Consider the following 17,960-nt stretch of genomic DNA (forward strand, 5'->3'; position numbering starts at 1 on the left):
ATTTTCTACTTTACAGCATATAACTTAATGTCAATGTGTTTGGTAGCACACTTGACCTGTTGTCTTATGAGTTAACTTTAAATGGTTATTGTTGTTGACTACCATTGTTATATTCGGGTATATATTCCCTTAACCACTTTTGCCTGTTCCTGAGGCCTCACGACAAGCTATACTATGGTATGCATCATTGATGACACTACAACTGTTTCATTGGAGCTTTTCCACAATAATACTCCAACTGCGAGTGTTAGCAACTACTGTGAATTTCACTACACATCTCGTCAAAACTTAACATTTGTACCCACAACTATTTGAGAGTACTTATTCTTTCTAACTCAGCACGAGGTCTATGATACTTTGCAAAAATTACAAGACATTCTTAACTCCATTCCAGTATTCTATATCTGGACTGGACTTCTGCCAAAATATCCCATATACGTAAACTACGTCAGGGTAAGTTCTTACTTATACATTCTTTAAGCTTCCAACAGCTGAAGCATATGGAACCATGTTCATTTGATCGATCTCATATCGGTTCCTGGAACACTGAAAGTTTCCAAATTTATTGCCCTTGACTATAGGAGCAGACGTAGGTTTACTCGCATGCATACTTTATTTCTTTAAAATCTTTTCTAAGTATGCCTTTGCGATAGTCCTAATACCATTTTTCATCTATCTCGGTGAATTTCAATTCCTAGAACCAATGAGGCTTCACCAAGATCTTTCACATTGAAACTTAAGGACAAAGACTTCTTCTCCAATAGCAGATTAATATTACTACTAGTGAGTAGGATGTCATCTATACACAGGATGTGGAAAAAGAATTTTTCATTCTAGAACTTCACATAAACGCTATTGTCCTTCTCATTTTCTTTAAACCTAAACTTTCTTATCGTTTCATCAACTTCAAATACTATTGTCTAGAGACTTGTTTTAACCCATAAATAGATTTTTACAGGTGACATCCCATACGTTCTTTTTCTTCCACAACAAAATCTTTGGGTTATGCCATGTAAACGTTTTCATATAAATTCCCGTTGAGGAATGCCGTCTTTACATCCATCTGATGTAACTCTAAATCATAATGTGCCAATAACACCATTATGGTTCTAAAAGAATTCTTGCATGAGACCGGAGAGAAAACTCTCATCGTAATCTATTCATTCTCTTTGCGTAAAGCCTTTTGCTACAAGTTATGCTTTATATCTTTTCACATTTTCTTTGGAGTCACATTTTGTCTTGTAGACCCTTTCACAGCCTACTGTTTTGGCTCCATTAGGAATTTCTTCTAAGTCCCAAACATAGTTGGTATTCATTGAATTCATTTCAACTTCCATAGCTTTTTGCCATTTAAACGAGTAAACGCTTCTTATGACTTCTTCAAATAAGGTGGGATCACCCTCCATTTGAATTTCTTCACTAACATAGACTTCATAGTCATCAGAAAACTGGTTTACTAATTCTTTGAAACCTTCTGGGGCCTCAGCTACTGGCACTTTCATATGGGGCTGTTGTTGCTCTTCATTGCTAAGAGGCAATTGATTCTATAGGCTCCTGTATCACAAGATCATTGTTTACATTATTTATCTTCTTCGAAGAGCCAACAACAGGTGTTGTATAAGTCGTACAACATCAACAGGTTTCGAGAAATTCATTGTTTTGAATCACTGAAGTGGGCACGCAGTCCCGCTTCTCTTCAAGTCATAGGTCTCTACATACCGTGCTCCCCCAGATCGTCCCATCTTTTATAAAGATAGTGTATCTTCCAATTTCTTATTTGGATTCAATCTGTTAAAACCTTATATGACGCTTTAACCACCGCTTTAATATCTTTGAGGGTGACTACGCTATCTTTCTCTTAGAACTTTAAAAAATACAGGAATTTAGCTGTTTTTCTGCTTAGGGGTATCATTGTTATGACCGACGGTCACATTTATCAAAATCTTTATCTTACTCTTAATGAAGAGTAGTTTTTTAATTGATCTTAATTCTTACTCTTAATTCATCTCACAATTCTCCCATTCGAAATATGGCATGAACTATGATGTCATAATTTCGAGAACTATTCAGAAAACTATGAACGAGGAGACACTTATGACTTACTTCATTCATATAATTATGCCATGCAAATAAAGTTATTTCTTGATCCGTATAGGAGTACACTTTTCTCATTCCACTTCAAGAATTCGACGAGGTCTTTTATTAACTGTACTTTTATATGTCACGCTTACATCTTTTTCTTGTCCTTAGATTAGTATTGACCATGACGGTGCATTTCTATTGTGCCTAGCATAAGAGCTACCCAAACTTCTCTCGCTATGCGGGATAAAAAACATATGAGTCATCACAAAACTTCTCCCGTCATGCAGGATTGACTAGCATAAGTACTATGCCAAACTTCTCCCTATGCGGGATAAATTTATATACAAATTACGGTAACGAAAAATTTAGTCATGATGACTAAAACATTCACTTATACTTTATTTTCCAATTAAATCTGCCCATTGGTTCTAATTTAATCAGAAAATGAGTAAACTAATAAAAAACTGTCCTAAACTGGCTTGACTCAAGCCTTTTCATTCACCTACCCTAGCATTGCAGCCCGTTGACATACAGCCGAGTGATCTCGTCGATTAAAAAATAAAACTTACAAGATGCTTCTGCATCAATTCTACATCACCGTTGGGCAGAAAATAAAATTAATGTATAAAACTCATAAATTAACTTAAAAGACATATAACTACTCTTCAAAATTAAATTCCTCCGTTGGGTCGAATTTAATTAGAAGATAATCAACATCATTGCAGTGAAAACATGAGAATAAAATACATTCTATTAGTTCAGAAGCATTTCTTGGTCCTTATCTACTCTCTGAAAAATTAACCATGTTGGTGTAAAATTTATCAGAGATTTAAACTTCAAACTCATAAATAAAAAAATATAATATTGCTATCATCAATGTTGCTATCATCAACTTTCATCAGAAAAATAGCAATATCATAAACACAATATTCTTCTACATTAATTCTATATCACAGTTGGACAGAATTAGAATTAATGCATGGAAAACTCATTAATCAACTTACAATATTGTTATCATCGACGTTGGTCAGAAAATAACAATATCATAATTTAACTTAAAAAAATTGGACTACTCCTCTAATTTAAATTTTTCCGTTGATTCTAATTTAATTAGAGGATAAACATAATCATAATTTACTGAATAAATATAACTGCTCTTCAAATTAAATTCTTCGGTTGGTTCGAATTTAATTAGAAGATAATAAACATTAAATTTTGCAGCGGAAACATGAAAAATATTTTATCTACTTTTCAGAAGCATTTTGCTGTACTCATCTACTCTCTGAAAAAATTATCCCGTTGGTTCAAATTTTGACAGAGATTTAAACTAGACAAAAATAATAAAAAATTTGCTTCTGAAAATGATAAAACAATTCATAAACTTTACTGTGCATTTTGGGCCGAAACACACTCGCGCGCTGCGCGCTATCGTGGCCCAACAGTGAAATCCGGCCTGCATCGGCCGCTTGCGCCGCCCTCCCCCGCGCCTAGGCCGCAACCTAGGCTTGGGCCGAGATTTCCCTCGCCCACCTGGGCCGAATCTAGCCCGAGCACCCGGAGCCGTTCATCGCGATCGGACGGTCGGACGACGATCTCGGCGGAATAAAAACCCCCGGCCGCGCCGGTCACCCAAAACCCTAGTTTCATTTCTTCCCCTGCCTTCTCTCTCTTCACCACACACGGAAAGGAAAGAGCAGTGGAGCAGCGCCACCGCCGGTCGAATCACCGGCGCGCGCTCTCTCCCTGGGCTGAGTACGCCGACGTCGAGCAGTCTGGGCGACGGTGCCCTAGTCCCCCACACGCGCTGCGGTGGGGCTTGCCCTAAACCCTAGCTCCTCCCCCTTTCTCCTTTATCAACCCTCAGTGCAGCAGACGCCGGAGAAGAAGTGCGGCGCCGCCGCGGGTCCCCTCGCCGGAGCGCGTGCTCCCTAGTGGGTGAGCGCGCCGCCGTCGAGCGGTCCTGTGATGGTGCCCTTGGTCGAGGCTCGCGCGCACGGCGATGAGCGCGGCTCGACTATCTCCTCGCGTGCCGGCGAGGCGGTGGCGGGGCTTCTTCCCGCGCGACGGCGGTGGTGATGGCGGCGAGAAAACCGGGTAGATCCCTCCCCTCTCCGTCCATTCTTCTAGGGTTATGGTGAGGGTTAGATTTAGGGTTGGAGTTCGATCTGATTTGAATCACCTCCTTCTAAATTTCTTGTTCTGATCTACCCCAAAAGCTAGATCTACGCCTAGCAACCTGGCTCCGATACCATTGATAGATTAACAGGATCCACTAGCCATAGATCTAGTGGGTCAAACTGACATTTAGGATATGGAGTAAACCCTAGAACATGATTTAGTGTGAGGAAACAAAGAGAGAGAGAGAGGGATGCGGGGTAGCAAACCATCGGCCGCCTTCGAGGAAGACGAGCTGGCCATCGCGTCGGTGTCGGTGACGCGGTGGAGGCGCAATCGTAGAGAGGCGGTGCAGAGGCGACGGTGTAGAGGCGGCAGTGGCCGGTGGCGGTGCTTCCCGTCGCTGGCAGCGCCTTCTCTCTAGATCGGCTTAGGGTTAGGATGTAGGTGGGGTTGTGGCGGCGCAGGTGAATCTCGTGCCTTGTGCCCTGGCCCCCCATCTCCCTTTTTATGGCGTTGTGCGACGGGGGCCCACCAACCATGGAACGGTTGGGCACCCCCGATCAAGGCGTGGATCAAGGGCCCAATTGGCCGTTGGGCCAAGTTGGCGGAGATCAACCTAACATCATTTACACATGGCTGGAGAGTGGAGGTGCAGCCATTTGTGCACCTGGTTGTTGATGATCAAATCCATGTAATTTTTTGCAGACATGATGTTATATATAGCAAGACCCTGAATTCTTGTAACTAATAGTCAGGAATTCGTTAAATTGGTCACTCTAAAGTTAGTCATTTACTTATTCTCCTGTTTATCATGCTGAATGGATCACTCAGCAGTCAAAGAAAAGCCGTTGAGCCTTTTACTGCGTGAAGAGAATAGAGATGATTTGGTTACTGTTGTAAAACTCAATGGCGTTCTCCTTCCAATTCTTGACGGGCGGGCCTGGTGTAAGCGGTAGAGTCTTACCGCCTGTGACCGGAAGGTCCTGAGTTCGAGTCGTGGACTCCTCGTATTGAACAGGCGGGTAAGGCTTGCCACTAACACCATTCTCTAGACCTCGCACAGAGCGGAAGCTTTCTGTACTTGGTACACCTTTTGTTCTCCTTCCAATTCTTGCCTGCTGATGTTTATCTGTGGATCTATTCCGGCAATGCTGAAAAACAAATGTAGTGTGAATTTTGTTCATAGTGCATAGTACGTATCAAGATATATAAAATTATGCATCGTGACTCATGAAGACGTTCAATTTTCCAGCTCCACCAGTAAAGCTGTGGCTGCTCCAGATCTCCTTCGCCGCATATGTTCTTGCTGACACAATCAGGTACGCATCGTGACTCATGAGTTTAATTCCTCAGCAAGTTTCCAAGAATATTATGGTTTATATGATTATTACGTCTTGAAGTAGACCGTAGATGTTGGTTGCGTCTGAGACTTGAGTCTTTGGTTTGTATGGACCGGCTACTTCTGCTTCCCGGTCTGTCGATTCTTTCATGGCATCATGTGGTTGAGGTTGACGGTAGCCTTTCATGGTCTCCGGTGGATGTTGCGGTCTCTGTCGATTCCTCCTCGCGTGAGTTGTCCGTTTATAGGTGTGTTTTGCACCTTGCTTACAGTGTAGTTTGGCGACTTGATTCATATCTACTTTTCCTCCATTTGGGGAAACCACACGATTATTACTGATTTTTGTTTTCGCAAATACTGATTTTTGTTTTCGCAAAACTTTGAAACAGTATGTATCTGTGGATGCCAATTCGGGTCACATGCCGGTAAGAAGCGAGGACTAGATCTTCTGGGCTGCAAACGACCAAAACGCATAGCGGAGGTAGGTCTAAACGAGGCCTATCAGCTGTAATTTTTGTTTTTATAAAACTCCAAACCAGTATGCATATGTTGAAAACGGCTACCGGTAAGGGCTAGATGATTGCAAACGGCTAAAACACATAGCGGAGGGAGGTCTAAACGATAAGGTCGATTAACACACAGCGGAGGAGGTCTAATCGGCGAGGCTGACCAACAGGTTGCCGGAGCCAATTGACGCTCGTTTTTCGGCCGATACATCCACAAACGCCTTCCGGGAAGACTCGTTGGAGAGACGTACGACGGGGGTGCCCTAAAATCTGCAATGACATCTAAAACGTCCACAAACCCATCGAGAGGCACGTAGGACGGCAAGGTGTTGGAAGAGATAAGAAGTAAAAAATAGTAGGTAGATTGATAAATGACCGATTGTGTAGTTGGATATCTTAATTGGATGTGTACCCCATATTTTATATGGAGTAGGAATAGTCTTATCTCGTTGAAAACCGATGTGGTATAATTTTATATCATAGAGTTTCTCTTGAATTGGGTTAAAACTGGCTGGACCAATTCTAAAATTGGTCTAGGCCCAATTCAATTTCAACAGCATCAAAGTTTACCATCATTAGAGCTGCGAACTCCGTCAGGACAGCGACGAGTTCGCATCTGCCCAGCCCCAGCCCCAGCCCCAGCCCCAGCCACAAGATGCTTGTAGTATGCACTATGCAGTGCCTCGTGGACACATAGGTCTGAGAACTGCGACGTTGGTTTAGTGGTTTGGAGCAGGGGTTGGCGATCATGCCATGTGGTTGGCACAAGTTGCACATTTTTCTGAGGCAAGACAAGACAGATGCTTAAAGCCTTAAACCATGGCTGGGATAGCTACTAGACAGGTTCTCTTTTTTGGCTGTTGCTTTAATAAAGGCGAACAAGCTGATAGTTTTTACCATTTATCTAGAATGACTTATAACTAGAACAGAGAAAGTATTTAACATTCTTTAACTTGTACCTCAGTTAAAAGAGTGGTTTGGTACACAGCGCACCGAACGCATTCTCGCCAGCGACGCCGTCTCATTCGCTATCCATGCCGGCACCTTCTCGACTCTTTCTCACTGGCCATCGATGCGATGCATGTATCGTCAGTTTCGTCCGGTAACTGCACACCAGCGCGCGGCTGCATTCTGCGAAAGAGCATTTCAGGCCCCGTTCTTGTGGCTCTCCCTGACTGATCGAAAGGCATTATACATGACTCCATCAAGTGGGCTAAGATGCAACACGTATCAATTAGTAGACCATACTACATCTGATGGTATCATCCCATACATTCAGATGGTTTGTGTGGCAGCCGTTGATCTGGTCCCGTGAAGGGCGATCTGGATGGGTTAAGTAAGCCTTGTGCTCCGTCAACCCGTAATGGCAGATGCTAAAGCTGAACTGTATGCTTTGTGTGCCTGCGAGGTAGTACTAGGTTAGAGCTACTAGCTGAGGCGTCCGCGGCCTCTCTTGTGCGTACTCCTACGTTTCATTAAGGACGCATATTTGCTGATAGAACCAAGTGCACCAACCTTTTCGTCTCTGGACGCTTCTGATTCTTGCCACGGCCAAAATGCGTCGGACTCGGACCGGAGTGCAGGTGCACCGGCCGAAGACGTGGCGCGGTACAGAGTCCTCACGAGCCAGCGTCACGTCGCGCTGGCATGGCGCGGCGACCTCAGAAAACTCGTGGCTGGAGACGCGAGTGGGGGCTCGGCTTGGTCGCTGTCGCCGTCGCCGTCGCCGTCGCTTCTGGGCTCCCCGTTCTGCCCCCGCCCGCTTCTGGACCAACCGCACGTCCCGGGGCATTTCCGGTCGTTCTCCCTCGGCCAAATCTGATCCGCCGACGAGGTGCCGCCACGTCGGCCGGGCCGATCTTTCTATTGGGTTGGGTTCGCGTAACAGTCGCCGAAATAAGTAGAAGGTTCGAGAAAACATAAATCAAGAGGTGACGAACTCACGAGAGTACGAGACACATTAAAGCAACCATCAGGAGAAATACCATTATAAAAAAAGTAATGGTCCAGAATCAGAGAATCCATCTATATTCTTATACGCAGGGCCTTGCCTGGCGCCCGTGGATCACACAGCTTGGGATGTGGATGTGGATGTGGGCTGTGTTTCATGCGAACCGTTACCACCGGCACGTCATTAGTGGGCGGAGAGCCGGAGAGCCACGAGTTGAGTTGCTGTGCGGTGCGGACTTGACCTGCCCGGCCGGGCGCCGGTCGACACGTACGTACGTTACGCGCGGGAACGTGCCTAGCCCGGAAATCAGAATCAGGCACGGTTGAGTTCCTCAACAAAATTTACTTCATATTCAATAGAAGGTTAAGTATTAAATATAGACTAAACAAATAACTAATTGCATAATTTACAACTAATTTACGAGATGAATCTTTTAAGCCTAATTAGTTCATGATTTGACAATGTGGTGCTACAGTAGCACGTATATTACTGACGGGTTAATTAGTCTTAATAAATTCGTCTCACGGATTATTGACGGATTCTGTAATTTATTTTTTATTAAGTATTCGAACCCCAATATAACACTCCATATGACAGCAGATGCGACACACCCAAACTTTACATCCTACGTTTATAAGGCCTAAGGGCCTGTTCGCTTGGAGGAATTCTGGAAAAATTTGGATGGTTTAAAAGAATGCTGAAGGAATTTGTGAGAAAAAAATATTGTTTCGAATAAAAAAAAAACAGACTAAGTCGGATTTAAGGTCACGGGAACGGACGTTAAGTCTCCTGGACTCGGGCGCGGCACCGTGTCCGTCAGCCAACCTGGTGGTCGGATATTTTCCCAGGCAGAGGCAGACGGCAGAGGCAGCAGCAGCGTTCCGTTGCTGCAACGTAACCAGAGGCAGGCGATCTAGCGTCCCAACTACCACCGCCCACCGCTTTGTTAACAGCGAGGATGGGACCACGTGCACGCAATCGGGCAAACGAACAACCAAGGGCCGGATTCCATTTCATCCCCATGGCAGGCACGAAAGCTAGCGAGAGAATTCAGAATTTTCAGACCAATGTTTTGATCTCGTGGGCTAAACTTTATTCCTTTATTTTTTATCTACTTTTAGCTCTTTTAGTTTTTAAGGATTCAAGCAGGTGGACTAAAAGAAAACTAATTTTTAGCCTCATTTGCCTCTTAAAGTGGGCTAAAAGGGTCTAAAAGTGGTTTTACTCTCCTTTTGTCTCCTCTCCTTTTTATCTTTTAGTCATCTTTTAGCATATGGATTCAGCCATTTCAGACTAGGATAAAAATTGTAGCTCTGTACCACTTAAACTTATAGCTCTGTACCACTTAGGTCCACGAACTCTCAAAATCGAAATCTAACTCCCTTTACTTGTTAAGTCGTGCACTGCAGGTCCATACCCCCTTCATGTGGCTGCTGACTAGGATAAAAATTTATGAAAAACACCTCCAGCAATGCCCAGCTTATCCTCCGAGTCCTGGACTCCCGGTTCACCTGCTCCAGCTGTGACGTGATCTCCTGCGCGTCGAAGGGGCTCTGGCACTTCTCCACGAACACACGCAGGGCGCTCACAGCGTCAGCCACGCGGTCGTCGTATGCCGGCATGTTGGTCACCCTGGCAGCGCATATGCCGCGGAGCGGAGGCAATCCTTGTACAGCGCCGTGCAACTCATCACCAGGCGGTCTGTCGGCGTCCCTCACGCCCAGTAGCTAAGGTTGAACGCGTGCAGCCTCGAGGATCTCCTGGCGGCAGCCAGCGCGACTCCGGTTGCTGGACTCTCGAGCAGGGAGACTCAGAGGCGCTGGTTGGACGTCCAGCCGCAGGTCTAGGCGACCAGGGACGTTATTCGATGCTCATTATTCGAGTGAAAATTTTTCATGATGGAAAACCTGTTAGTTTTAGTAGATGAATGACCAGTCTCTGGAGAAGGCGAAGGCCAGCATCATACGCGCCAAGCTGGACGCGGACTCCACGTGGCCGTGCACCGCGCCGGCGTACGAGGTGGCCTCCGGCCCACAGCCGCGCCGGCCCATCCGGTCGCACCTATCCTACGAGGTGGCGGCGTCGGTCGCATCCTACGTCTACGCGCACGGGGCCTACTCTCGTTCGGCGTGCGGCCGCCGCCGCAGTAGGCGTGTCAGGGTAGGCTGTACAACTCGGGCGTGGCCACGGACATGGCCGCCTTGACGGTGACGGCGGTGGTGGCCGCCAAGGACGAGGCGCGGTAGGAGGCGGCCCGCTACCTACGGTCGCCATTGTCGTCGCTATGCGAGTGGTTCTTCTGTGACGAGGCGGACGCGCGGACCCGGTGCCTCGGCATCCAAGGCTCCAACTCGCTGGCATCGTCGTAGGGCAACCTCCTGTTCGAGCCCACCGAGTTCGAGGGCACGGGGGGGTGCTGGTGCATTGGGCATATCTACAAGGCGGCCAAGGGCATCTACGAGCAGGTGATGCCGGAGATCGAGGCTCACGGACCACTCGCTCGGCGGCAGCCTTGCGGTGCTCGTCAGCCTGATGCTGCTGGCGCGCGGCGTGGTGACAGCCGACGCGCTACACCTGATGGTCACGTTCGGGGCGCCCTCCATGTTCTCCGGCGGGAGCCGCGTCTGGGCGTCGCGAGGCGCACGTTCGGTCCGTGGCCATGCACCGCGACGTGCACAGGGCCTTCTCGTGCCGCTAACCGGGCCACGCCATCGCGCTGCGCCTCAATGGCGTGCTCCGCAGTTCACACTCACCCGTGCCTCAACACGCACAAGGTGCTGTACACGCCCATGGGCGCGACGTACATCCTGCAGCCCGACAGCGGCTTGTCGCCACGGCACCCGTTCCTCCCCGAGGGCACGTCGTTGTTCCGGCTGGACTCCGAGGATAAGCTGGGCATTGCTAGAGGTGTTTTTATAAATTTTATCCTAGTCAGCACCCACATAAAGGGGTATGGACCTACGGTGCATGACTTAACAAGTTTAAGAAGTTATATTTTAATTTTAAGAGTTTATAGACCTAAGTGGTATATGGTATAGAGCTACGACCGTCGGTCTATTTAACTACAGGCGACAAGGAAGGAAAGAGGAACGCCGAAAGGCTGATGATCCGCTCTCTGCCTTCGGTCGGGTGAAAGAATAAAATATGTGGCAAAAACCAGTGGCCCGCACGCGATTAGTTTTGAGCGCGACGAGGTTCTGTGGACGAGTCACTCTAGGTACCTACCACTCTGTTCGTTAGCGCTTATTTAGCACTACTTTGAGGTTATAGAGTAGTATTTATTTCTCACGATATTTCAGCATAAACATCAGTATAAGCTAAATTTTAGCATAAGCGATCTCTATAAGTATTAAGGATGGCATGAGTGCCAGTTTATATTGTTCACGTTTTGACCAAATTTTTAAAAATAGTATTCATATTTATGGCTCCAAATCAATTTATTGGGCCTGTTTACTTGGAGGAATTCTGACGGAATTTGGATGGTTTGGAGAAATACTGGAGGAATTTGTGAGAGAAAAATACTGTTCTGGATGAAAAAAAGAAGCGGATCAAGTCGGGTTTAAGGACACGTGAACGGGGCTATTATGAATATACATTTCGTAATTAATTCAGTTATATTTATTTGATATTATAGATATTTATACTTTTTAAAACATACTGTTCCACAATTATGTTCTTTTTTAGACGGAGAGAGCGAGAAGCGCCACGCTACATAGCCCAGCGAGCGAGCGGTCAATGCCATGGCCCATGTGGCCATGTCCCATGGGGATTGTGGTCATAATTAACTTTTGCTAAAAAAAGGTTAACTCCAATCATTCCCTTCTCGGTTAACTATAACCACTTGTGCGTTGTTGTGATGAAAGAAACGCAGGGTGCGAAAGGAAATCCCGGCGCTACGCGCGAGCCCAGGTGTCGCGCGGGCGGCGTCGGACGGGCGACCATCACACCGCAGGTCCACGGCCCACAGGTTAGGGGAGGAGGTAGGAGGACTGGAGGAGAGACGACAGAGTAGGCTGCCTGTGTGTTCTTGTGGGCGCGAGCCGCGAGCCCGCGAGCGTCCCCGCTTGCCTCCACGTCGTCGTCGCGAGAGGGACGGGCCCCGCCCCCGCGTCGCCCTCTGCTCGCGTGCCATCTCCCGACTGCACGTGGAAGGCGGCACCCAACGACGTCACACACAGCTGCGACTTGCGAGCGGCCAGCCACCCCCGGCACCGCTCGTCCCGCTCCCGCTCCCGGCCTCCTTAAATACGCGCCACGCTGAGCTCTCGTTAATCGCTTCCGTTCCACCATCGCTCGATCACCACCAAGCTCACAAGTCACAACGGACAGCAGCGCAGCACGAGAGGCGAGCGCGGTAGCTCCCTCGAGTCGTCGGTGCAGGACCCAAAACACAGCCGGAGCGAGGAGGAGCTAGCTACGTAGTTACAAGCGCGGGGATGGGTCACCACCACGGCGGTGTGGGGTGCTGCTGCGAGCTCTGCGGCGCGCCGGCGGCCGTGCACTGCGCGGCGGACGCGGCCTTCCTCTGCGCTGCCTGCGACGCCAAGGTGCACGGCGCCAACTTCCTCGCGTCGCGGCACCGCCGCACGCGCCTCCTGGACCTCGCGGCCGCCGCGGGGGCGCCGGACGAGGAGGACGAGTACGACTCCGCGTCGTCGTCAGCGGCGCCACCGCGGCGGAGGAGGAGGCGCGCGCCGGCCGGGAGCGGGAGCCCGAGCCCGAGGCACCCCCCGTGCGCGCGGCGCGCCGAGGCAGTGCTCGAGGTGTGGACCAAGCGGACTTTGGGCCTCGCGGCGGGGTCGGCGGCGGCTCGCCGGCGCGCCGCGGCGGCCGCGCGGGAGCTCCGGGCGTGCGCCCACGACCTCGCCTCCGCGCGTGTCCCGCCGCGCGTCGCTATGGCCGCCGCGCTGTGGCGAGAGGTGGCGGGGCGCGGCGGTGGGATCGGCGTCGGGGGCCACGGCGAGGCGCTGCGGCGGCTGGAGGCGTGCGCGCACGTGCCGTCGAGGCTCGTGGTGGCGGTCACCACGTCCCTGGAGCGCGCACTCGAACGCGCACGCACGCGTAGGCGGAGGAGGGCCGCCACGGACGCCGTGGAGGGTTGGGACGAGTGCGCATGGGCCGGGCCCAAGTCCAGCCCGGCACGTTCTTGATCTTCTTCACTCATCGCATCTTTTGTTGTGCTTGCTGAAGAAACAACACGACGAGAAGCATGGCTGATGGGAGGAACAGACTTCGTGATTTGTGGACCTTGTTTGTTCGATTTCGTTTGCCCAAGATCCAAGCAAACTGAGAAAACTTGTGGTTAGGAATGGAATGGAATAGGGGAGAGAGGAGAGCATACATAAAGTGGGGTCTTAATGTAGGTCAGTAGTATTTGATTAGACTTGTGAGCCAATGGTGGCTCCGAGTGCGGTACTTGGGTACCTACAGTGTTCGTGAAACTGCGATGATTCGCGACAGTATTTTTCTTTCACACCAAAGCAATCAGATCGTTTTATCCCCAACCGAACCGGCTGATATTTTTCAGCAACTCTGTGATTCAAGTTTCTTTTTTTCTCGTACATACAACAAAGTCTTATACAGTAGTAGTACAAAGTCTTACACGGTAGTAGTGCATTCTTGTGTACAAAGTCCGTGCAATTTGAAAAGCATCAACACGATATCAGGTGCAAAAACGACACCTGAAGGCACGGCAGTCCAACAGTCCCAAGTCCAATGCAGCCTCGCGCGTGTTGCCGATTGTGTCCACTGTCGTACTTCCAAATGATTGCAATTAGATCTGTTAGACTACAAGTAATAATTAATATAATATCCATTTAATTTTAAATCTAATATAGTAGAATAAATAGGAAATTTTAGATACAGCTTTTAGATCTAATTGATGCATGTCTAATCTATTAGATGTGGTAGATCTATCTTTTTATTTTGCAACTTTGAAAATGGTATAATTTGGTTAGCACAAAATGCTTACTTTTTTTTTTTACTAAAATACATCATGGGTTCTCACTTGAATAACTAAAAACGTGATCATCTAGTTCCTCGATGGCTCAATCTACCGTGGATTCTCACCTAAGTCCTTCGACTAAAAAGGATGACTATTTAGGTCTTTCAACTAATATTGCGTCCGAGTAGAGATCTGAAACTCTAAATCTCCTCACATCACCTCTATCTCTATATACCTACGTGGTTATGTCACGTGGATGAGGCCAGGTGAAATATATAGAAAAACATCTACCTCCCCCTCCACTCTCTCCACTGTCCTTTGTCGGTTCGTATCTGCCTCACGGTCGACCCAGGGCTAAAAGGGAGAGAGAGAGAGAGAGAGAGAGAGAGAGAGAGAGAGAGAGCTTTTTTTACAACTTTAACTAGCACGACCATGTAGGAAGTTGGCAGGGACGTGGTGGGTTTTGGACCTTTAATCGAGCACAACTTTGGGTTTTGGACATTTAATCGAGCACAACTGTAAATTGATGACTGCTATGGACACACCTTTTAGTTTGTCCATATACTTTGAGACAAAAACATATATGTTAGCATCACATTGTACATGACAAACCCGTTAAAATATAATAAGTATATAGTACACATAGATAAAGAAAACTTATAAAAATTAATATAATTATTAGTATATATATTAGTGACTTAATAACACAAATAAAACTATACATAAATATGATAAAATATAGCAAAAAGGAAGCGTGCTGCGACCTCGGTGCGCACCAGCAAGGCAGGGGTCATCGGCTCATCGCACGCCCACTCGTGTCCCCCTAGTCCCCATGATGAGAGGGTTTGAGAATATTTTTTCGGTAATGCTAGATATAGGGCATCCGTCCGCCCGGACGGTGCCGATGGTGGGCCACGACGCAGCCCAACGATCGCTTATTCACTCACCCTCGCCCACAACTATTCTAAAAAAAGAAAAAAAACCTTTTTATCCCTTCTGCTTCCTCCTTTCCACCACATTGCCTTGTGACTGCCACTCCGTCCGTCATGTCCCTAATGCGGATGCCATTCTGCCTCGCTGCTGTCGCGCCCTCCATCCGGCGCCGCTCGCTCGACCCCGTCAGAAGCGCTTCTCGCCCCTTCCCATCACGCGCGCCGCCTGCTCGGCCGAGCCAAGATCGGTGCCAGTGGTGGGCGTGGGCGTGCACCGCTAGTGCTAGTGCGCCCGCCCGGCCGAGCCAAGCTCGTTGCCGGTGACAGTGGTGCTCGCGTGCCGCCGCTCACTGCTGGCTCTCACCATGGCGGATAGAATCGACCGGCCCCGGACTTCCTCTCCTCTATGTTGCATATGTATATTTCAATTATTTCAGACGTTTCAGATATATGTTGCAATTGTTTTATTTTGATGTTGCAAAGTAGATGGGAGGATGCTGCATATGTCGCAGGTATTTCAGATGCATGTTGCAAGCGTTTGTTCAAAATATTTCATCTATTTACAGATATATGTTGCAATCGTTTTTTATTTAGATGTTGCATATGTTTCACACATATGCTGCAACAGTATGTTCTAAAATGTTTCAGTTGTTTCAGCCTTATGTTGCAGTAAGTGGTTTCATGTTGCAAGTTGCAAGTGTTATTTTTTGGATGTTTCATGTGTTCCACACACATGTTGCAAATGCATATTCCAAATGCTTCATCTGTTTTCAGAAGTATATTGCATTTAATTATTTTTTTTCATATTGCAAGTGTTTTATGTTGTTCAGTCGGGGACGAGCTGGGGGCAGAAGGACAGCCTCATAGGCGTGCTCTATGGCCTAGGGGTGAAAATGATACGGATATTTCTCGACCTTATCCGAAATCGAATTCGTTTAGTGGTCCAGATCTGTCCGTATCCGAGTCTGTATATTTAACATTCGATACTCAAATCTCATATTTCTAATGTCAATATCCATTCGTATTTGATCCGACATATATGATACTATCCGTATTCGAATCCGATTTCAAATAGAAATATGAAAACAAATGTAATATCAACGATATTCGTCCATATCCGATCCGTTTACATCCCTACCTATGGGTATAAAATGGGCACTATATTTGTTCAATCTATCAAATGAAACAATTCACCATCTTTTTTCAGTTTTGGTCATACTGAGCACCTATTGTACCTCAATTGGGGTCTGATTTGATATATCCGAGACCTTATTCAGATGACACTTCGTGAAGTGTACACAGTTAATGAATGTCAGACTAAATATTCTATACAATTTCCTTTTGATTTGTTTGTCTCAGATCTTACATACAAATCCTTTCTAAGCCACATATATCATTGGCTACTAGCCTACTGCTTGTTTTAAAGTTTTGATTTTTTTTTTGTCTTAATAATACAGCACTGTACCTGCTTCAGTTATAGTTATCTGATATCTACCCTTGGCCAAGGCAAGCTACCTATTGTGCCTACGATTTTTGTTAGGAGCTGTCATAGTTCAGTTTTTGGTGGGAGCAGTCACAGTTGTTCTCAACTGAAGACATGGCTTTAAAATCTAGTAGATGCTCAGATGAAAGCTATATAGAACCTGTCCTATGTTGGAAGAAGGAATTCAGATCTTCTGTGATTAAAATTGTTGATTCGTCCTTGAACTCGAGTTTGATGCCCGTCGAGAGTATTTGTTCAATTCCTGCTTCAGAAGATGGTTTCTATCTGAATAAACGAAGGAAGATGGATGAGGAATGTGATCACCTTCTGACAAATGGAAATATGAGAGATGGTAGTACGACAAACTTCACAACCACTGGATATATCTCATCTCCAGAGCACAACACGGATCTATTTGTTGGTACTCTACTTGGAGCTATTTGGATCTTGTTTATTCATATTCTTAGTGTTTCATTGCCATTACTCACGCCTGTTTACTTTATGTTGATTGCATGATGTTTAAGGCACTACCTTTTTTGAAACCTATAACTTAGTCAGGCAATCAACATAAAAGTAAAGCACTAGCCATGAAATGCCTAAATAGGATCTATACATATGGTGGAGCATGACATTTGTGAGGTTGGTGTCGTCTTCTACATCTTTCTATGTACTCCCTCTGTCGTGTAATATAATGCATTTCAAAAAATTTAAGACAACTTAAGGGAATACTCAAATGACGCATGTACCCATGGATTGAACCCAATTAAGGGGTTTATCCTCAAATTATGTGTAACAAACTTTGCCAAATTTGAGCATGGGCACCATATAGAGTGCTTTATATTTCAGTACAAATTTTAGAAGGTATAATGCAATGTAATAGAGGAACTACTCATAGTATGTTAGATCCTCTTGGTCTATCTTCAGGTGTGATACAACGCAAATGATAATTTAGGGCCTGTTTGGGACTACTCTTCTCCATGTTTTTCAGCCCCGCTCCACTCCATGAAAAAGATGGAGTTGTGACAGCATCTGGGACTGCTCCACGAACTCTGTTCCATGAACTCCACTGTGGAGTAGCTCCACCAAAAACCTAGAGTTTGTGGAGCACCACTTTAGGTGCTCTCACAACTTCACCTTTTTTCTTGGAGCAGAGTTGTATGGCGCTGAATCTGTTTGGCTAAAAAACGTGGAGCGGAGCTGGAAAATGTGGAGTGGAGCCCCTGCTCCAGAAACTTTAGTTTTTTATGGAGCTGCTCCATGGCGGAGTTTGTAGAGTAGTCCCAAACATGTCTTTAAATAAATAATGAGCACGACTATGAACAATAAAACAATCGGAATAGAACAACTCTAAGTAGATTACCGATAGATAGATAATATTTTTAGAAAAAAATTGGTAATTGTTTTATTTTTTTATTTAAAGTAAATTAGTTATGAACTTTTAGAGATTAAACCAATTTTTTATTATTTTTGAAATATAGAAAACCACCTTCGGAACCAGCTAGAGGACTAAATTTGACCAGTTTAATAGATGGGATAAATCTTGTACTGTCTTATACCGTTTATTGCTATTGTCCCGACCGTTTCCATATTTATGGGAAAAAAACA

The 17,960-nt window shown here is 46.4% G+C and overlaps 1 protein-coding gene and 1 pseudogene across 1 annotated transcript; both read left to right on the forward strand.

Annotated features, from left to right (window-relative positions):
• Nucleotides 1-10,188: 10,188 nt before the first annotated feature.
• LOC136526378 (phospholipase A1 PLIP1, chloroplastic-like) lies at nucleotides 10,189-11,465 on the forward strand (annotated as a pseudogene).
• Nucleotides 11,466-12,114: 649 nt separating this feature from the next.
• On the forward strand, nucleotides 12,115-13,550 carry LOC136528887 (B-box zinc finger protein 32-like). The gene has a single exon (XM_066521882.1). It carries the CDS (start codon nucleotides 12,433-12,435, stop codon nucleotides 13,144-13,146), a length of 714 nt encoding a protein of 237 aa, XP_066377979.1. The 5' UTR covers nucleotides 12,115-12,432; the 3' UTR covers nucleotides 13,147-13,550.
• The last annotated feature ends 4,410 nt before the right edge of the window (nucleotides 13,551-17,960 follow it).

The sequence above is a fragment of the Miscanthus floridulus genome, chromosome 19 (assembly GCF_019320115.1).
Source record: "Miscanthus floridulus cultivar M001 chromosome 19, ASM1932011v1, whole genome shotgun sequence".
In the NCBI taxonomy this organism is placed as follows: Eukaryota; Viridiplantae; Streptophyta; class Magnoliopsida; order Poales; family Poaceae; genus Miscanthus; species Miscanthus floridulus.

Coding starts and splice junctions, on each gene's coding strand:
- LOC136528887 (XM_066521882.1), top strand. CDS start 12,433: ATGGGTCACCACCACGGCGGTGTGGGGTGCTGCTGCGAGCTCTGCGGC.